Here is a 20,933-nt window from a genome sequence, read left to right as displayed (position 1 = left end):
GAATACGAGGGAGAACCATATGAGAAAAATATAGTGGCATCATTATGACAACACATGATAAAATCTATGGCTTGTATACCAGCCTGAAAAAAAAACCCAATGAATCTGTAATCTCAGCACTTGGCATTTCAGTGCAGGAGAATCCACAGTTCAAAGCCATCCTCAACTACAGATAATGAGACTGTGTCTTTTTAAAAAAAAATTTATTATTTATTTACTATGTATATAATGTTCTGTCTGTGTGTATGCCTGCAGGCCAGAAGAGGGCACCAGACCTCATTACAGATGGTTGTGAGCCACCATGTGGTTGCTGGGAATTGAACTCAGGACCTCTGGAAGAGCAGGCAATGCTTTTAACCTCTGAGCCATCTCTCCAGCCCCCTGTGTCTTTTTTAAAGGATTTTTTATGATTTATTTAACTTTATTTTATGTGCATTGGTGTGAAGGTGTCAGATCCCCTGGAACTGGATTTACAAACAGTTGTCAGCATTGTGGGTACTGGGAAATGAACACAGGTCTCCTGGAAGAGTAGTCAGTGCTCCTAACCACCAAGCCATATCTACAGTCCCAAGACTGTGTCTTAAAATTCCCTTCTGAAGGGAAGACTGAAGCTCATAAGACTCAGAACATTCATGAAGCTTAACAGGATACCCACACCCTACATGGCACAAGGCCTCCATGAGACTACACACAGTACCACCTGCTGGGGGACAGAGACTGACAGCTGAGACAGCAGCAAGCGGTGCTGGCAGCTCCAGGGATTTGGCTGCCTTGTCACCTAAGCTTCTGTAAGTCACCCCAGGTGACTCCCTAGCTCATTAAGCTGGAACCTGGTGGAACTGTTTCTTTACTCTATCTTTGGTGCCCTTTCTGGGCCAAACAATTGTTTGGCAATATCTTTCACAGAGAAGCCACCCAAATATTCACATCCCCTGTGACTGAGCAACCCATGATTCTACCCAGGGGCAACTGTGGCCACATCAAACCTAAGGATGTGGAGATCAGAGCTCCACTGGGTTGCCTCCCATGGGCCAGAAAACAGCACTCCATGTGAGGAGCAAGACTCAACACTGCCTCCTGTGAGGCCTGTAGAACCTGCCAGAAGTCTGTGTCTTGTGATTCACTGTGGTGCTGCGAAGGAAAGAGGTGTGTAGTTAGTGTTTGGGGTCTGAAAGTCTGAGCCCTACCTCCCTCCTAGAGGCCTGGGAGCAGGACACGCTGTGTCCTGGGGGCTACATGGGTGGTGGCAGCACAGACCAAGAGCAGATAGAGAGGGCTTGCAAGCCGCCTTAGCAGGGACTTAGGACAGAACTTTCTTTCTTTCTTTCTTTTCCTTCCTTCCTTCCTTCCTTCCTTCCTTCCTTCCTTCCTTCCTTCCTTCCTTCCCTCCCTCCCTCCTTTCTTACTTCCTTTCTAAGTTGGGATCTAAAAGACCTAGACAGGGAGAGGAATCCATCCAAGTGTACTAAAACCAATGGTTGGAGAGGATGTAGGAAACGCCAAGTCCCTTAGTTACCTCAGAGCCCTCCACATACAAGGAGCTGATACAGCTGATTCAGATTTATCATTTTAATGGCTGTTCAGGCTCGGGTCCCTCATTTCAGCTGCTCTCGGGTCCACTGCTCTGGGGTCAGAGTTTTCTGCTCAAAGGCATGGATGTGAGGGAGCTCTTCAGCTAGGCATTCATTCACCAGCCTGGGCGAGAGATGGGAACGAGAAATGTCTGCCCTTGGCTGGGGTGGTGGGCTCCGAGGCGATCATGATCAGGGAGATCGGAGATGTCTCCAGGAAGTGGGGATTGGAGGAGAGGACGGATGCCCAACTACAAAGGCAGGCGCACCCTCGGGTTATGGGCCACATCGCGGGGCTTGAGGGTGAGTTAGTCCCCACCAGAGCGGTCAGAGACCGGGGCTGCAATCCGGAGGACCCAGAAGAGGGCGAAAAAACTGGAACTAAAGTTATAGATGGTCGTGAGTTCCCAAGAGGGTGCCAGTGCTCTTAACTACTCTCGCTCAAGCCTCAAGCCCCCTTTTTCTCCAACATCACCCCCCCTTTTTAAAGCAGGGTTTCACTATGTAGCCCAGGCTGCCCTTAACTCAGGTTATCAGATTGCATGGCGGGTGCCTTTACCCGCTGAATCACCCCACTGGAACCTTATTAATAAACTTCAACAGATTGATAAAGTGAAAATTGGCTACAGAGAAAATGTATTTTTCCTTTTCTTTCTTTCTTTTATTGTTTTTGTTTTTTGAGACAGGGTTTCTCTGTGTAATAGTTTTAGCTGTCCTGGAACTAGCTCTTGTAGGCCAGGCTGGTCTCAAACTCACAGAGATCCGCCTGCCTCTGCCTCCTGGGATTAAAGGCGTGCACCACCACTGCCCAGCTGAAAATGTATTTTTCTAAAGACATCCCAAACAAGGATATGAACACCAAAATGGCCCATGCTTACTTAAGACTAGGATGTTTTGTAACCCTGACCTTTACCGCATCAACACCCCTCATTCCCAAGTCTAACCCGAATACTTCAGGAAACCACCAGACAACTTTTTGAGACAGGCTTTCTTTGTGTAGCCTTGAATACCTTGGAACTCACTCTGTAGAACAGGCTGGCCTTGAATTCAGAGGTCTGCTTGCCTCTGCCTCCAGAGTTCTGGGATCAAAGGTGTGCACCACCACCGCCCTGCCACCTCACAACTTTTTACAAAGGGAAATCTTTAAGAAAGGTAAGTAGCCAAGAGGTGGTGGTTGGTGGATCTCTGTGAAATTGAAGCCAGCCTTGTCTACAAAGCAAGTACCAGAACAGCCAGCGCTGTTACACAAAGAAACCCTGTCTCAAAAAAAGTCAAAACCCAAAAAACACTTTTAAAAAAGATTTTTTATTTTATGTGTATGAGTACTCTATCTGCATATATGTCTTGCAACGCCAGAAGAGGGCATCAGATCACTACAGATGGTTGTAAGCCACCATGTATTTGCTGGGAACTCTGGCGCTCTCAATTGCTGAGCTATCTCTCTAGCACCAGGAAGACAGTCTTTTCTTCTTCCTTCCTTCCTTCCTTCCTTCCTTCCTTCCTTCCTTCCTTCCTTCCTTCCTTCCTCCTCCTCCTCTTCCTCCTCCTCCTCCTCCTCCTCCTCCTCCTCCTCCTCCTCTTCCTCCTCTTTTATTTTGAGACAGGGTTTCTCTGTGTAACCACCTGGTTATCCTGGAACTCACTCTGTAGAACTGGCTGGTCTTGAACTGAGGCAGGCAGCATAAAGAAACAGAAGACAGAATGAGTCTGAGCTCAGACAAGACTGTTTATTAGCACACACAGAGAGGGGCAGCCTTTCTCCCTCGGGGAAATGGAGGGGTCTGTGAGGGAGATGAGGACATCCATGCAGCTGCGGGGTTGTGTTGGAGCTTGACGTCTCTCTTGGAGTTGTTTGCTTTGAACAAGACAGATTATCTTGGGACTCGGGTTCTCTGGGCAAGCATTCCTCTAGGTTGAGGCAAGTTGAGCAAGGTCATCTGTGATCTCCGAGAATCGTTTTTACAAAGCAGGAGGTACTCTACAAAGTGAGTTTGCTCTTTGCCTGGGCATGGCCATATCAAGGACTCATGGGAGAGGCAAAGTCTTTCCCAGGGTGAGGTTCAACGGGAGTGTTTGCAGAAAATATCCACCCCCACCTGTTTACTGCCTGCAGACCAATCCAGCCGTGATTAGCTAAACCTGCCTCCTTATCTGCCGCAATAACCCCACCTCCTAGTTCAACTGGAATAAACATGCTGCACTTCTGGAGTGCTTCAGGGAGACCTAATCCCAGCTTTCCTGGACTTGTTTCCATGTGTCATTTACTTATTTCCTCAAAGGTGTTCAGGGTCTGAAGCTGTGCAGGATGAGGCAGCATCCTTTCAGGAATGTAACTTGGAAAACCACAGGATCATATAGCCACTGTAAAGAAATCTACACATGACTATTCTTTAAGCAGACCACGCCCAGGTTGTAAGATGTATATTGTCCTTTTCCTATGTGATTGACTCACTAACTGTCTCACTCTGACTCATCCTACAATTCTTTCCTGGAGCACGTATGGATCTGACCTTACCTAGTGGCTGTCCCCAAGGCCGATAGGAGCACGGTAGGCTGCTGGTGGCTGTGTTGGGATATCTTCTACCACTACTGAAAAATCCTCAACTTTACTTGACCCTTCTCTTTCTCTTGATTTGTATGACTAACAATGTCAGTCTTCTCTTTCCACAACCAACCCATGGCAGGTTCATTGACTCTGTGTTTTTCCAGGGTCCATCTATTTAATTCCCGTCCTGTTCTTCTCATCTACTCATTTGTGGGTGGACTTTCTTCTAAGCCTTGAGATGCACAGCCTCATGAATGTTAGGCACGAACTCTACCAGTCAGCCATACCCCCAGCCCCAATTCCTAGGAGTTTTTAAATAGTCTTGCTCTATTGGAACCTCCAGCTCACTCCTGCAGAATCTGGAAAGCCCCATTCCTGTCTCTCTCTCCAAACTTCACCCACTCAGAGAGCCTCTGAAGGAAAGGTGCCAAAAAGTCCAGTTCCCCATTCTTAGTGGCTACTGCAGCTTCCTCCCCTGATGTTTCCAGCTGCCCAAGTGCCTGCCTAAAATGCTCAGCCTTTGACCATACTTGGCCACAACCCCAGCTTGTGGTGGACATTGTCATCATCTCTCGCCTACAACCTATAAAGTCTCCCCACTTTCTTTTGTGGGGGTGGCTTCTCCAGCCTTGATCTCTGGGACTGGAGAACCCACTTGGGAGTTGCTTTGCTCAAATAAACCGGTTGTTATACTTCTTCAATTTGTCTTGCTCCCATTTAATGCATCAGCAGAGAAACCTATTAGCCCTCTCTGATTTCTTCAATGCACATTGTTTTTCTGAAATCTACTGTTCAGCCTCCATGTATCTGTGTAGTACCTTTGTTTGAGACAGGGTCTCTCTAAGGCAGTATTGGAACTTGACACATAGATCAGACTGGCCTTGAACTCAGAGATCTAGCTACAGTGCCTCCCAAGGGCTAGAATAAAAGGCATGCACTGCCTCACCTGCCTGTACAGTTTCTGTAAGCTCTTGTCATTTGTCTTGCTTTATCATTTGTCTTGTCTTTTTTTTTGTCTGATCTTATAAGATACAAAAAACCAAAAACCCCAATTAACCAAATAAAAAACAGGTCACTGAGATGGCTTATTGGGTGGATGCACTTGTCCCCAAGCCAAACCATCTGACCTCAACCCCATGACCCACATGGTGGAAGAGAACTCAGCCCTGGAAGATGTCCTGACCTCTTGTTTGATGGCACGTGCTCTCGTGCTGGCCTGCATGCACACACACACGCAATGTAGTAAGACTGACTTTGAGAGATAGAAAAATTTATTCTAATTATTTTGTTATTTGTGAAAGCTAGCTTTTGGACTAAGATGTGACCAGTTTTAGAGAAGATCCCATGGATGGCTGAGAACATGTATTCTATAGCTTTGGGTGGGAATTTTGTATAGATGTCATTTAAATGTAACCCTGAATTTTCTTGTTTTTAGTCTGGATGCCATACCTATTGGTAAGATTGGGCATCGAAATCATCTACTATTCTTGTATCTGGACCCATCTGTCCGTTTATACCCACTACTATTTATAAAACCGGAAAACCCAACATTTGGTGCATATATATTACAACTGTTCTATTTTCTGTATTCATACATACTGGCCTCTTGACTTCCATCCCTTCACGTTCAGTCTGGGTATGTGTCATTGCCAATGAGGTGTTTCTGAGAAACCAAATTTATTTATTTAACTTTAATACCAGCACTGAGGCAGAGAGGCAGAGGCAGAGGCAGAGGCAGAGGCAGAGGCAGAGGCAGAGAGACCTCCGTGAGTTTGGGGGCAGCCTCGTCTACATAGTGAGTTCCAGAGCTACAGACCTTGTCTCAAAGAGTCTCACTATGTCATCCTACCTACCTCCTCTTCTTGAGTGCTGGTGTTAAATGCATGCTTCCCTTGCCTGACTCTACTGCTTGCTAATCCAGAGGCTGTGTTTGATTCCCAGCACCCACGTGGTGGCTCACAACCATCTGTAACTTGTTCCAGAAGATCCAACTCCTTTTTCTGGCCTCTGCATGTATCAAGCACACACACAGGTCAAATACCCATACACACAAAAGAAAGCTAGCTAAATATAAGCCAGAGTTAGCGTTATGCCCAAATCTGCGAAGTCCCCCAAAAATCAACAAGGAGACAGAATCTCTTATGTAAAAGCAAAGAACCTTTATTTTATGCAAGTTTGCAAACTCGGTCTCTTCACATGTCCAACGTATTAGAATAAACAGAGAACCCCGAGCTCAGTTAGAGTTGGGTTTTTATAGTAGTAGAGGTGGGGGTGAGGGATTTCTGAGGCTCAGGGCCCGATTGGCTGACATTTGTCTAGGGGTGCCCTGTTGAGTGTGTCCTGGCAGGTAATCCTGTAATGGAAAAATTAAAAATGCTGCAGGATCCCTGGCAGCAGTAGGCAGCAGAAATGCTGTAGGTCCCCAAGCGGTGCTAGTGGGCCATGTGGCGGCAGGCAGTGGGCCCTGAGAGCAGCCAATCCCAGGCAGAGATGGCTGCCGGTCCCCGAGCAGTAGCTGGTCCCAGGCAGGAAGACACATAGCGGGCGGGCAAGAGACAGAGACGTGAACAGGCACAACATGCAAAGTGAGGTTGAATATTTATTCAAGGGGTTATGGAGCAGGAAGGGAGAAGGGGAGAAGAGCAGAGAGAGGAGAGGAGAGACAGAAGCAGGGGAAGGGGAGAAGCTGCCTCTTTGAGAGGAAGACAGAAAAAGAGAGATAGCTCAGGCTAGAAGCTGAAGATCAGCCTGCCTCAGCGGATGGGGGAGGGAGTGGGCATGGCTTGACTCTTAAAGAGACAGAACAATCATTACAGGGAGCGTGGGATGATGTGTTCCTTTCCGCAACTACTTCAAGCTGACATTGGGGCATTGTTATCTGGGCCCAAGTAGGTTGAAAGGCTAGCCAAAGGAAGGGAGGAAATTTAGGCAATGGGGCACTCGTCAGACTTTGTGGAAGGGACAGGGGGTGTTCATATCAGCTGGACTGGTCCACATCAGCTTTTAGGAAGTTTAGGGCTCGCCACTGTTCAGAGCAGGTTGTAGTCAGCAGCTGATGCTTAGATGCGTCTGCCAAGTGGAAGCCTATTGAGATAAGTTTAAGCTAGGAACAGAAATTAAAATTTAGAAAAAGAGCAGATAACAGGTATCTGTAAACAAAAGGAATAGATTCACACCTTTGAGTCCTAGCAAAAACTAGATTTTGGTTAGAAACATGTATATTTTTCTTCTGTCCAGAGAACCATGTATGGTGGCTTTAGAATGAGCTAACAAGTTGGCTATAGCTTTGTGGAAGAATCTGGATACCTTTTGCTGTTAAAATGACATTATAACTGCTTTAGCAATTAATACTATCAGAGATCTCAGAAGGATAAATAAAGTATATCTGAGTACAGACCAAATAGTTTCTGAATCCATTAAAAATGGCAGGAACCAGAGTCCATAAGCAGAGTCACACCCAGGTCTCCACAGCACTGGAGGCAGAAGTATCCAGAATAGGAGTCTCACAGTCTTAGCCAGGCCCATAAGGTGAATATTTTTCCTATGGAAAACACTGACCTTATTTTGTCTAGGAAAAAGTGGTACAATCAATTTTCCAATGTCCTGCTGTCTGTCCACAGTCTGGACAGGGTCCTGGCAGCAAGTGTTACACTGGGGTATCTTGCCTAGTAGTCATCGTAATCCAGGTGGAGACATCATGGTGTCCCATGATCTTCTTTGGAGACCTTGGGTTACTGCTAGGATCTCAGAGTCTCTAATATTATAAGCTATTTATTTATTTATTTATTTATTTATTTATATTTTTTGTTTTTGTTTTTTGAGACAGGGCTTTTCTGTAGTTTTGGAGCCTGTCCTGGAACTAGCTCTTGTAGATCAGGCTGGCCTCGAACTCAGAGAGATCCGCCTACCTCTGTCTGCCTCCCGAGTGCTAAGATTAAAGGCGTGTGCCACCACCGCCCGGCAAGCTTTTTAATCATTATTTTAAATGCCATATTCTGCAGATCTCTGAAGTATGAGGGCTGCCGAGGTATGTTTGATTAGACAAACTTTGCTTTTCATTACTTGTTTTAAGTTTGACTTTGAAAACATATACAGGGAACTAAATAAGGCTTGATTCTGTAACTGATTATATCAGTACTTTAAAGATGACTGACTGCTTTGTATTTTTTAACAGTCTATAAGTTAGGAGCCTTCACAAGACTAGAACTCTACACTATGTAATAATTCTGAATTAAAGCTAATAAAGAAACTGAATTGGTCATTCCGAGGGTAAACACAGGCCAAGCTTATATCTAGCTGTTAATGCTGTCTCCTGCAACAGCAAGGAACAGGTCCTAGGGTGAATGGGAACAGGAGGGAGTCTAAGAGCTAGCATTGCCCTAGGGCAAACTGAGATTCAGGTCTACCTTCCTGCTGATCTACAGAACCCATCTTCGCAGGTGTGTACCAAGTTGACCTGGGAAAATTGCCCTGGGCCCTACATTTTCCCCCAGAACAACTACTGGTGACAGGACTCAATCATGGGTCATGTCTGTCCAGGAGCTCAAAGGGGGTGATACTGGGACCTTAATACCATCAGTCAAACAGTATTGACCCGTTCTTGAACAAAAGCCATCAGTCTGTTGATAAGAGGAAGCAAGGTTATTAGGGGCCTGTTAGAGCTAGAAGTAAGGTTGTTGACAGGGAGACCAGCTGAACAAGTTTTCATCCAGCTTCCCAGTGAGTGTTCTGTTCTCCATTATTAACATTGAATCTCTAATTACCCCAGAGTGATTGACACAGAAACAACATTCTTTCCCCAGAAGAGAAGGTCCAAACCTCTTAGTATCAATACAATAATTTATGACTCAGTTTATCTAAATAGCTTAAACCCAACAAAGTTAGCAAAGACAAGGAGGCTAAACATACATTTTTAAGCCTTAATAGACCTTGAACAAAGAAATACATTTTGTTGTTGTTGTTTTTTTCAAGACAGGGTTTCTCTGTAGCTTTTGGAGCCTGTCCTGGAACTAGGTCTTATAGACCAGGCTGGCTTCAAACTCACAGAGATCCGCCTGCCTCTGCCTCCCTAGCGCTAGGATTAAAGGCGTGTGCCATCACTGCCCGGCCAAAGAAATACATTTTAAAACCATTAGTTAATATTTTTAATGCTTTGACCTTTTATAACTTTTTTAGACAATATAAAAACTCTTACTGAAGGCTTTCTTGTGGTTTTCCTCAGTGATGTATGATATACTATATGGCTACAATATTTTAAACAAGAACAGAAACATGCACATAGTATAACAAAAAACTTTAAAATTTACATCACATAAAATCTTGTTATCAGTGTGAAACATTTGACACCAACAGTAGTTTTTTTTTATGCATTAACCAATAATAATTTGTAACCAGCCCCTATAAATGATGACAGACATTTATAACACATTGGATCTGAATGATCAAAGCAGCTCTGGTGGAGGAAAGTCTGGCTATAATGTCACAACATGGCCAATGAAGCAACACCTATAGCCAGAGTTCTTGACCCGTGGAGCCAAACCTTGGTCAGGTTTGACCAGAAGTTGAGACACACAGCCCCCAGGGCAGGTGGAGGGAACTCAGCCACCAGCATGGGAAGGGGCAGGGTGATATACATCATGGGGGCGGGGAAATTGTTAACCTCTCCAGCCATAGCAATTAACCCCTGATTCTCTGTTCAGTGTTTGAAATCCTATTGGGGTACACCTGCCCCTTACAACTGTGGCTGACAGCCTTGCAAAATTTGCAACAACAAGGCTACACAGCCCAGCCACCCATCCACACAAGCACGCTGCCCCACAGCCTCCTGCTCAGGGCCAAGGCTGACTCCTTTTCATGAAATGTTTAAGGCCGTGGGTAGAGGTTATGTGTCTTATCCCTTTTAGGAAAATGTACCCCTATGCTTATGGCCCTATCTCTAAAGTCCTGTAAGTGATCACAATATCAAAGTTGAAGAAATCATGACTTGAGTCTGTCGCACATCTACAATCAAAACCTTCCCCGCATTCACACCTGGAGCAGACATGCCACCAATGTCATCAGTTGATACTTTCCCCTAGAGAAATGGAGCTTCTTTGTTTTTCAAAATAGTATTTCTCTATAGCTTTTTTGTTTGTTTTGTTTTTTGTTTTTCGAGAAAGGGTTTCCCTGGGTAACAGTCCTAGCTGTCCTGGAGCTAGCTCTTATAGACAAGGTTGGCCTCAAACTCACAGGGATTCACCTGCCTCTGCCTCCCGCATGCTGGGATTAAAGGCGTGTGCCACCACGACCCGATTCTCTGTAGCTTTTTTTTTTTTTTTTTTTTTTTTGGTTTTTCGAGACAGGGTTTCTCTGCAGCTTTTTTAGAGCCTGTCCTGGAACTAGCTCTTGTAGACCAGGCTGGCCTCGAACTCACAGAGATCCGCCTGCCTCTGCCTCCTGAGTGCTGGGATTAAAGGCGTGCGCCACCACCGCCCGGCCCTCTCTGTAGCTTTTTGAGTCTGTCCTGTAACTCACTCTGTAGACCAGGCTGGCCTCGAAACTACAGAGATCCACCTGCTTCTGCCTCCCAATTAAAGGCCTGCGACACCACTGCCCAGCAAGAAATGGAAATTAAGTCGTTCCTGGAGGGTCCTGTCGCCTGCCTTGCCACAGCTCTCCTCTGAGACTACAACTCTGCAAGGGTCAGCAGATGCACATCGGTGATGCAGAGAGCCTCTGCAGCTCCAGTGCAGCTTGCTGCTGCATCTTCATCCCAACAGAAGACAAAGATCAAGAGGGTGGGGTTCTTCCCCTTCCTGGGACCTTATAACTCTCCCAGCAGCAGCCTTTTCCTGTCTGCAGAGCTGTTTGCAAATTCGAGGATAAAAAATAAAAACCCTTCTTGGGACTGTTCTCACTAGCCATGAGTAGTAAGTACTGGGTAAGGTAGCTCAGCAGTCATGAGACAGGGCACCGTGCAGGGCCTTTAGACTCCAGGTCTTTCCTCTCAACAGCCTTCCCTACTTTGCTGCACCTCCAGGTCACTGACCCTGCTCCCTCTAATCATACTGGATTTTCCCAGAGCACACCTACAACTACGGTATTGCTGTGGTTGCTCGGATATGAACTGAATATGTCCTCAAGATTGGCTTGGAGCCAGCAGGAATGTGAAATAGCTTTGCCGTCATCTGGCCACCTCCCTCTTTTTGTTAGACTGTGCCAATTGTCTCTTGATCTACCCTGAAGTTTAAAGTGAGGAAGGAGCCAGAAACAATGCAAAAATAACACTAACTTTCCTTTCAAGCTTCTGGTTTGTTTTTTTCCTCTCTTGTTTCTCTAGGCTAAAACCACAGTCCATAGTGGGGGTTACAGGGTTCCGCCCTATCTCCACCCCCTCCACCCCCGTTTTTTGGGAGGACAGCCAGTCCTAGCACTGCTTCCACTTCCTCCCACTTGGGTCCTACAAAATATTCAGCTCAAAGACCAATTCTGCATTCCACACATTGCAACACCCACACAGAGATCCCGACCACAGTGTACCGGGGCTGTGAGGCTCAGAGCTCAGAACCAGGTAAGTGGCAGGGTGGGGTGGCCCCCATAGTCCTGCCCAGCTACAGGTTCCAATATTCAAGGGCCAACTAGCTGCTCCGTCTTCATTAGTCTATTTGACCCCTGCCTGGGCCTCTAACTGCTCTACATTCCCCAGGCATACCCCACCTCAGAAGGGCAACTGTAGCTTGTCTGAGTTTCCCCTCTCTTCCCTGGCTGGTTTTAGAATCCTTTTAAATAGAAAATCTCTCCCCAGCCTGCAAAAGCTTAGTAGCTAAACTGGTTATTCTTGTCTCAGAGCAAAATAGAGTATCAGGTTTAGATGGTTTGGGGCGTTTCTGAAGGAGGAAAAGCGGGGAGAGGCACCATGCGCATGGGCTGACCATCCAGCTGCACCAGGAAGTGTAAGAGACACAGGGCTGGTTCCCCAAGTGTCCTTAGTACATGCTGGTATCTATCCAAAAATGCCAAACACTATTTTGGTTCTACCTCAGAGTGCTCTAAAGTCTGGACTATGCTTGAGACCCAGGGACACGGAAGGTTTGCAGGTGAGCAGTGACACAGCCATAGGCGTGACTTTCTCTGGACTTACACTCGCCTGTGACCCCAGGTCTCCCTGCCACCTCGGTGAGCTGAGCTCGGAGCCTCAGGAGCTCAATCTTATTTTTTTCTTTTTCGAGACAGGGTTTCTTTGGGAAGTTTTGGAACCTGTCCTGGAACTCACTCTGTAGACCAGGCTGGCCTCAAACTCACAGAGATCCGCCTGCCTCTGCCTCCCGAGTGCTGGGATTAAAGGCGTGCGCCACCACCGCCCGTCCAGGATCCCAATCTTAAAGCATGAATCTGCAGTATTGTGAACTTGTTAGAAAAAAGTGAGTTTTACTGTTATCAATGCAGTTGATGCAACATGGAGTTGATTGAGGATATCTCCCGTCCACCACTGGTACATGTGAAGGGTATCCCACTCATCAAATATTTTGCGGAGGCGCTTGGGCCATTGCAGAACTTCACTCCCTGGTCTGATGACTTGCTTATCAGCACATACCCAAAGTCTGGTAAGCAGCAGGGGGTCCCCCAATGTCCTACAGACCTCATTTTGGCAAGCAGGTCCAGATTCTGTATTCCCTTCTTTCCAGGTACTACCTGGATGAGTGAGATCCTGGATATGATCTACCAGGGAGGCAAGCTAGAAAAGTGTCTCCGGGCCCCTATCTATGCCCGGGTGCCCTTCCTTGAGTTCGGATGCCCGGGAGTTCCCTCAGGTATGAGCATCAGGGTGTTAGACACAAGTGGAGAGAGGTAGGACCAAGCCCCAGCTTAACAAACTTCTCTGCTCAACTGTAGGTCTTGAATCTTTGAAAGAGACACCAGCCCCGCGGCTCCTTAAGACACATCTGCCCCTGTCCTTGCTCCCTCGGAGTCTGCTGGATCAGAAGATCAAGGTAAAAACAAACAATAAAACCCCAGTTATGGTAATACATTTCAGCATTTGGGAAGTAGAGGCAGAAGGACCATGAGTTTTGGGCCAGTGTTTGCTACATAGCAAGTTCAAGACCAGTCTGAGCTACATCTGACCCTCTTTCAAAAACACGGGGAAAAAGAAAGGAAGGGAGGGACAGACTGTAGGAGGGAAGGGAGGTAAGGTGAGAGGACACAAGGGGCCCCTGGGGTCATTCTAGCTTTGGTTTGCTCTGCTGGAACTCGTGGGACTACTTAAGCCCTGTTTCATCTTGTATGGAGGATCTCTGGCTGTCACCCTGGCAGGGCTCAGATAACAAGAAAAATGGACTTCTTTAGTATAAACTAGAGATGCAAAGTCCAGCTACACACAGGACATAGATGAAGGGGCTGGTGGAACTCTAACCTACTATGTGGATGTGCTGACAATAAAGGAGTCAGATAAAATATAGTTCATAGAATAGGCAGGACTTCGGCATCAAAGGTGTAATCTTAGGTCAATGGTACCCCTACCATATCTCAACAAGTTAGCTTCTAGTCCTATTTTCTTTTCTGCCATCCCCAAAAGAAATGCTGAGAGTTCCCAAGTCTTAGAAAGCACAGCACCTCTCTGGGTCCTGTGCAGAGTGATAGGAAAGCAGAAGGAGGAGCCAGAACTAGGGACTGTCTGCCCCTGCAGGTGATCTACATTGCCAGAAATGCGAAGGACGTGGCGGTCTCCTATTATAACTTCTACAACATGGCCAAGGTGCACCCTGATCCAGGCACCTGGGACAGCTTCCTGGAGAATTTCATGGAGGGGAAAGGTGAATCTGAGTCTATAGCATGGAGGGGGCTGGAGCTGAGGAGGGCACAGCTGGAGCTGAGGGCACAGCTGGAGCTGAGGGCACAGCTGGAGCTGACAGGTGTGTCTGTGCCCCATTCCCTTCCCCAGTTTCCTATGGGTCGTGGTACCAGCACGTGAAGGAGTGGTGGGAGCTGACACGCTCTCACCCTGTTCTCTATCTCTTCTATGAAGACCTGAAGGAGGTGAGACTGCCTGCTGCCACTTCCTTCTGTGTCACAGGCAGGAACCTCACTCACCTGGCCCTGTCCTGGCCCCAGCCCCAGCCCCAGCCTGAGCCCAGCCTCACCCCAGATCAGCCCCTTCCATCCTACTTCCTGGCTAGGCCCTCAGCACAGCTCACCAGAGGGCGCTGTGCACAGCCCTTACCTTGGAGCAGGTGTTAGTCACATGCTATTATAGATCTGGTGGTTTGCTGCTCTTACTTCTCCCTGCTCCAATGTGCCAAGTCTGGACACCAGAGATCAAAGTCTGTCCCCATCTGCTCCCAGAGTGAACCCACAGAGATCATGCCAAGATGGCAGGATAGGAAGCTGCCTACTCTGCATCAGGGCAAGAGGCTCACAGTCAAGGGGTCAAGTCTGAGAATTCCTTGGTAGAAGTGGCCCTCTCCCTGTGGGTGCTCTCCCAACCTTATCCCAACGAACACCCAGAGATCATCTCTATGCTTCAGAATCCAAAAAGGGAGATCAAAAAGGTCCTGGAGTTTTTGGGGCGCTCTTTGCCTGAGGAGACCGTGGATCTCATTGTTCACCACACATCCTTCAAGAAAATGAAGGAGAACCCCATGACTAACTACACCACTCTCCCCTCTGCAGTCATGGACCATGATGTTTCTCCCTTCATGAGGAAAGGTAGGCAGTCGCCTGGATGGGCATTTGGAGGATTTGGGGAAGGGAGGTCAGATGCAGCCAATAAAACCTGCAGTCCCAAAGCTGTGGTGGCTCCAGGTTCTATCTACTACCTCTCTCCCCCTTGCCTCAGCTCACCTCATCCCCAGGCAGGGCTGTCACCTCGGGTCGCAAGCACAAAAAGGGTGGGGAAGATGAAGTTCAGTGATGCTGTTTTGATCGTGAGCCTGTCACTCACTCATCATTATTGTTCTTAAATAATAAATAAAGCCTGGGACACATGAGACTGCTTAAAAAAAAAAAAACAAAAAAAAACAAAACAAAAACAAAAAAAAACAAAACAAAAAACCTGCAGTCCCATGGGTCTATGGCTGTGACTCTACAGTCTCTCTTCTTCTCTCCCTCTTCAGGTACCACTGGGGACTGGAAAAACACCTTCACTGTAGCTCAAAATGAGCGCTTTGATGCCCACTATGCTAAGATGATGAGAGGCTGCAATCTCAAATTCCGTTGCAATCTGTAAGTGGATATGGCTATGCTGGGAATGAGGGTAAGCTGACATAACCCATTATAACCTCAAGAATGAAATATGATGCATCCACGTTCTATGCCTACAGGAAATCTGAGCTAACAGAATGACTAGGACTGGGGATGTATATGAATGAAGAGGGTTTTATCAACATGTGTCAGTAAAGTAATCCATCCGCGCACTGAAAAGGAACCCAAACATGCAAGAGAAGAAGACAAAAACTGTATTTTACCTGAAAGAATAAATGCCGCTGGGAGCTGACTGGGCCTTCTCCCTCCTGCGGCCATCAATCCCATGTGTCTGAGAGAGGAGGGCAAGAGGGTCTGAGGCAGTGAGGCCCAGGAGACACGGTGAGAGGAAGACTGTTTATTTGATTACAGGAACTCCTTTGTTGCCTTTTCCCATGAGACTCAAGCCTGCCAGCCAGCTTCACTTTTTCTTGGGCTCCTTACAAGCCACCACGTACCTCTGGGCCACATTGAGAGGAGGGGAGTAGCCATCTGCATAGGAGGTGTCTTCAAACAGGACTGAGTAGTCATCCTGAGGCTGTAGGGCACACATAGGAAGGGCTGGTCAAGATGCTTCTAGGCCAGGGCAGCCTCTCCTTGCCCAGAGCCCCAGCTGCATCTCCCCGCCTCTCCCACCTTCCTCTCTACTCTCTTCCTGGTGCTACCAGGAAAGCCTATGTTCAGGAGATGAAGGGCTACAAGGTAGCAAACAGGCATCCTGAAGAAAGATGGGGACCAACCCTTAAGGTTCTGGTGTCAAAGGCCTTCCACGGTGGCTCCTTACCCGTTGTGGGGGGGTGTGGATCAGGGCACGGTAGAAGCAGGTGGTCTGGGGATATAGGGCCAGCACCAGCTGCTCCTTCTGAAACAAGGCCTCAGGGTCTGTCTCAGGGTTAGCTTTCCACTGGGGCAGTGGGATGATGCGCCGCCGACTCAGGGTGTGTCTCCTGGGGAAAAATACAGGCCGTGACCAGGGTGGCCTCTCCCAGAAGCCTGGTGACTCCACTGCTCCCCACCTGGACACTCACTCTTTGCCTTCTTCATCAATGTCGTCTACCTCATACCTGTGGGCAAACCAAAGGGAAACAGTGCTGGAACAAAGGACATAGTCTGCATCCAGGAGGAAGCAGCAGAGAGGATGGAGAGGGGCTGCAGAAGCTGGCGTGGTGAGCATGTGGCCAGGCACACACTCACTTGTTGGTAGCATGGCTGTAACTGACTACTTCAGCCAGGATCCACTGCTCGTCCCCGTCCACAGCCTTCACTCTAGCAGCCACCTTGTCTCCAGGTTTGGCCACATAGTCCCCTGAGGCTGGAATGGCTCCACAGAGGGGTGGGGGCCTGTGAGAGAAAGCCTATTAGTCTGGCCCCCTGGCACCAGCCCTCTCTGGCCAGTTCCCGCCCTCACTTGTCACCAGGCTTCCCGATCCAGAGGGGCAGGGTCATGGCCGACTGCTGCAGCAATGTCATCAGGACACCCCTGCGCATGGTCTTCCGTGGGGGCTCCGAGTCATTGTAGAGACCTGCGATCTTGGCCGCTGTGGGAAGCAAGGGAAGCCCTGAGCAACTGCTCTGAGCTAGAGTACTTTATACCAGGATCCCCAAACCATCCACGCCCCTTCTTAACAGCTAAGGTTGGGAATGGACAGGCCTAACTCTCAGACGGGTGAGCTGTCAGGACAGTGGCTACCGTCATGGAGAGGAACTAAAAAGGAGGTTCCTAGGATGCAGGCTATATTCTGTTTCCTGACCAGGGCACTGGATATGTAAACGTGCTAGGTCAATGAAAATTTGCAATTTCAGCAAACGCTGCACAAATTATCTAGTGTGAATTCTTGGTCTCATCAGCCATGGCTCATCACACTCTTCAACTGAAAACAGACAAAAATGGTACCATGATCACACTAAGGGGTAAAAGAGTTGCACCTGGGGCAAGACAGAAGTCAAGAAACCAAGGCAATGGCACCCAAGGAGACCTATAAGGCCGGGGCTAAGCCAGCTTCAAATGCGTCCACCAAAGCATGCCACAGAGGGAGCAGTGGTAGAAAGGAGAGAGGTGACCAGCCCCGGCTAAAGTGAGCAAGGGCAGTGTGAAGGGTGGGGCACAATTACCTGGGTCTGGTAAACTCTCTGCCTCTGAGTCTGTCTCAGACAGCTGTCGGGTGACTCCACCAACTTATGTCCCATGCTCCCCACCTGCCAGGACCATAACTGCTTTCCCTCAACCCCCCACCTTGCCTGGTTAAGAAATGCCCTGCATTTTCTCCCACTCACCAATCCGCCTCTCTTCCAACAGAGACTTGATCTCAGCTATCTTATCCAGCGCCTTGCGGAGGATGCTAGGCAGGGAAGGGAGAAAAGGGTGCTGGGTGAAGCACTCAGCATAGGCTTCTTGACAATTTGGGCTCCCCGGACCAAGTCTATGCTGAAAACTCCAGATGCTGTTGGGTGTGGTGGCTGACACCTGTAATCTTAGCACATAGGAGGCTGCAGTAATCCTGTAGTGAGTTTGATGCTGTCTTAGCCACACAATGAGCTCCAGGTCTGCCGGGGCTAGAATGAGACCTTGCTTCAAACACAAAAGGAGATGGCCCAGTGAATTAAGGACCTATTATACAAACTTAGGGTCTGAGTTAGATTCCCAGTACCCATCTGAGAGCCAGACATGGCGCCTGCAATCCCAGTGCTGGGTTACTGAGGGACCCTGTCTCAAAAACTAAGGTGGGCAATAATCAAGGAAGACGTCCAATATCAACGAGTAGCCTACACATGCACTTTCACCCACGTGCATGCCCACTCACATGCGATATATGTACATACTACATAGCATATACATACCACATGTACACACAAAATACTAATAAAAAAAACAAAAACTAAGATAAACTACAGACCCTAAATAGAAATAGAAACTACCCCAGAAGTCTGAGTCAACATGTCTGTATATGTCCCAATCCTATGACAGTGGCCCCACAGGATTATAATTACTGCCTCTTGGCACCACTGCCAGCCTAATGTCATAGTGCAACATATTACATTCTCTGCACTGACAGTCACATACAAGCAGGGCATATACAATCATTTACACTCAATCACACTTGATTATAGTAATGACTACGCCACTGATTTAGAAATTTACTGAGGTTGGAGAGATGACTTAGTGGTTAAGAGCACTTCTAGCTGCTCTTCTAGAGATCCCGAGTTCAGTTCCCAGCACCCACATGGTGGCTCATAACCACCTACAATGGGATCTGATGCCCTCTTCTGGCATACAGGTGTATATGCAGATAGAACACTCATACATAAATACAAAAAACACAAACAAATAAAATTTAGCTGGATAGTGGTGGTGCACACCTTTAATCCCAGCACTTGGAAGGCAGAAGGAGATGGATCTCAAGTTCGAGGTCAGCCTGGTCTACAGAGTTCAAGAACAGTAAAGGCTACACAGAGAAACCCTGTCTCAAAAAACCAAAACAAAACAAATAAAAATTTACTAAATCATACTTTTGACAAAATACATGTGACACTGGCAGTTACATTATACATTTCATGTTCATGGATGTCTTTATTGTGTAAGAGCCACAGTGAATGTCAATGCCTCTAAGTGGGTGACAATGCTGTGTGATACTCACAGTGGGATTCACCAATGACAGGGCTCAGAAAGTTAACTAACCAATGATTGTGAACTTTTTCAGTGCTAAGGATGGAACCAAGGGCCACTGGAAAGCTAGGCAACTGCCCTACCACTGAGTGATAGCCTCGACTCTGTTTTTCAACTAAAAACATAAGGAGCAATGTAGCAGAAAGTGTCAGGACAACCCCTTGAGAAAGCAGGTGCTCTGAGAGGTTACTGATACGGCCTTGTCCAACTCTGTAGAAGCCCCACCAAAGTTCTGACCCAGTCCTGAAGTGACAGGAATGGAAGTTCAAATTTGAGCATGCCACGTCTCTAATAGGCTCATGTTTGAGCAGGTAGTCCTTGGTTGGCGTGGATTTTTGCAGAGTTGTGGATCCTTTAGGAGGTGGGGCCTTGCTAAAGGAAGTGGCTGGTGAGGGGCCGACCTTCTGTGCTCTGGCCTGAGCTCTCTGCTTCCTCAGCACAATGCAGTGTAGCCAGCAGCCTCACGCTCCTGCTGCCATCCTTTCCTTCCATGACAGACAACCCTCTCAAAGCAGGAAGCTAAAGCAAACCATTCCTGTCCTTAAGAGCTTTCTTCTGGGAGATTTATCACAGTAGTGAAGCTCCAGAGCTGTTCCAGGTAGCAGAAGGAGAAGCAGAAGCCCTAGAGACAGCAGGCAAGCTCAAAATAGTCCCAGGTTACAGGAACTTGCTCCTGTAAGACTAAAGCCATCCCCACTCCAGTGTAATCCTGTAGCCTGAACCTCCAGAAGTCAATTTACAGATGGTCCAAGCTGGCACGCAGGCCGGCAGTGGATAGCACTATATAGGTTCTCCAAGTCTCCCAGAGAAGGCTTCAACCTCAATCAGCAGGAACAACTCCACTGTGGGTCACTTTATCCTGTAGCAACGCTTTAGCCTGGGAGTGCTGGGACTCAGACAGTGAGGCACCCAGAAAGCACACAAAGAATGACAGTCAGGAGGCCAAAGATACTGCGAAAGGCTGATACTGCTGCCTGGCCTGTTTGGAGCTCACAGTTCTATGTCCTACATCCCAAACTGCAGTCTACATCAAAAGAAACAGCAACAACAAAACCCACCAAGAACCCAGTCCAATGCTTCAGGAAAAAAAACATAAAGGATACTCAAACTAATTGGTGACATGAAATGGGATTTTCAAACAGTCACAAAGCATCTCCCCATAAGACATTTGCTAATTACACAGAAGAAAACAGAACCTGGGAGACACCACATCAAGTAATGAGACATAGTATCTCGGGCCTTCCAATAGAAGGCTACCACTGTGTTACCAATGCCTCAAGTGTCAAACTTGAATCTAGAAGCCAAGAAGCACTAAATACACCCACAAGAGGGTCATGCTACAGAATAACTAACCTATAGCCTTCAAAAGGTCAAGTCACAGATGGACAAGAGGTGAAAGGACATTGGAGGCATTTGCACAACGGAGATCTGCACTAGAACAGGGCTCTTTCATGATGAAATATGAATGAACTCTCTGGGCCACAGTTTATATCTGAGCTGATATCCTAATTTATACGATATATAAGAAACACTATGGTGTTTATTATCATCCAGATGAGTTCAGTAGCACACAACGGCATGGGTTTGTCTGACCTAGATGAAGCAAGCTCTCTCTTGCTTGCTTTCTCTCTCCCAGCTGCTGTGTTGGGAAAGTCTGGTTGGGTGTTTACAGGCTGACAAAAGTCTGAATTAGCAAAAGGATTTCAGTGCAGGCTATGTTTACCTAACAGGCTTCTAAGTGCTGAATGCTGGGTAGGTCGTGCTACAGTCATTCCGTACCAAGCTCTTTTGAGTCTTCACTCTGCCAGCGGTTAGGACAGAAAGGGCAGTTTGCTTTTTACTCTCAAATGAAGATTTGGGGTGTAACTCAGTGGTACTGAGCTTGCCTACTACACACAAGCCTCTGGGTCCCATCCCTAGCACTACAAAAGGAAAA

The 20,933-nt window shown here is 47.4% G+C and overlaps 2 protein-coding genes across 5 annotated transcripts in view; one reads left to right on the top strand and one right to left on the bottom strand.

Annotated features, from left to right (window-relative positions):
* The window catches only part of LOC119803804 (sulfotransferase 1A1), a 34,801-nt gene extending 19,215 nt beyond the window's left edge, over nucleotides 1-15,586 (top strand). The window contains exons 1-9 of one of the 4 annotated variants that reach the window (XM_038315235.1): nucleotides 11,466-11,665; nucleotides 12,541-12,698; nucleotides 12,780-12,905; nucleotides 12,988-13,085; nucleotides 13,781-13,907; nucleotides 14,036-14,130; nucleotides 14,619-14,799; nucleotides 15,207-15,315; nucleotides 15,414-15,586. In XM_038315235.1, coding sequence (XP_038171163.1) covers nucleotides 12,551-12,698; nucleotides 12,780-12,905; nucleotides 12,988-13,085; nucleotides 13,781-13,907; nucleotides 14,036-14,130; nucleotides 14,619-14,799; nucleotides 15,207-15,315; nucleotides 15,414-15,435 — 906 coding nt within the window. In that variant the 5' untranslated portion in view covers nucleotides 11,466-11,665; nucleotides 12,541-12,550 and the 3' untranslated portion in view covers nucleotides 15,436-15,586. Of the gene's footprint in view, nucleotides 1-11,456; nucleotides 11,666-12,168; nucleotides 12,192-12,540; nucleotides 12,699-12,779; nucleotides 12,906-12,987; nucleotides 13,086-13,780; nucleotides 13,908-14,035; nucleotides 14,131-14,618; nucleotides 14,800-15,206; nucleotides 15,320-15,413 lie in introns of those variants that run through there. The other 3 variants (XM_038315246.1, XM_038315241.1, XM_038315250.1) reach the window with 3 other exon arrangements.
* Sgf29 (SAGA complex associated factor 29) overlaps nucleotides 15,526-20,933 on the bottom strand; it is a 56,304-nt gene continuing 50,896 nt past the window's right edge. The window contains exons 5-10 of the mRNA XM_038315258.1: nucleotides 17,608-17,672; nucleotides 16,742-16,871; nucleotides 16,528-16,674; nucleotides 16,362-16,397; nucleotides 16,118-16,280; nucleotides 15,526-15,871 (exon numbers count right to left, since the gene is read on the bottom strand). Of these exons, the coding sequence (XP_038171186.1) occupies nucleotides 15,755-15,871; nucleotides 16,118-16,280; nucleotides 16,362-16,397; nucleotides 16,528-16,674; nucleotides 16,742-16,871; nucleotides 17,608-17,672 (658 nt within the window). The 3' untranslated portion in view covers nucleotides 15,526-15,754. The remainder of the gene's footprint in view (nucleotides 15,872-16,117; nucleotides 16,281-16,361; nucleotides 16,398-16,527; nucleotides 16,675-16,741; nucleotides 16,872-17,607; nucleotides 17,673-20,933) is intronic.

This window comes from Arvicola amphibius, chromosome 1, assembly GCF_903992535.2.
Source record: "Arvicola amphibius chromosome 1, mArvAmp1.2, whole genome shotgun sequence".
In the NCBI taxonomy this organism is placed as follows: domain Eukaryota; kingdom Metazoa; phylum Chordata; class Mammalia; order Rodentia; family Cricetidae; genus Arvicola; species Arvicola amphibius.
The sequence above is the reverse complement of the archived record's forward strand: the minus strand, read 5'-3'. Positions and strand labels throughout refer to the sequence as shown.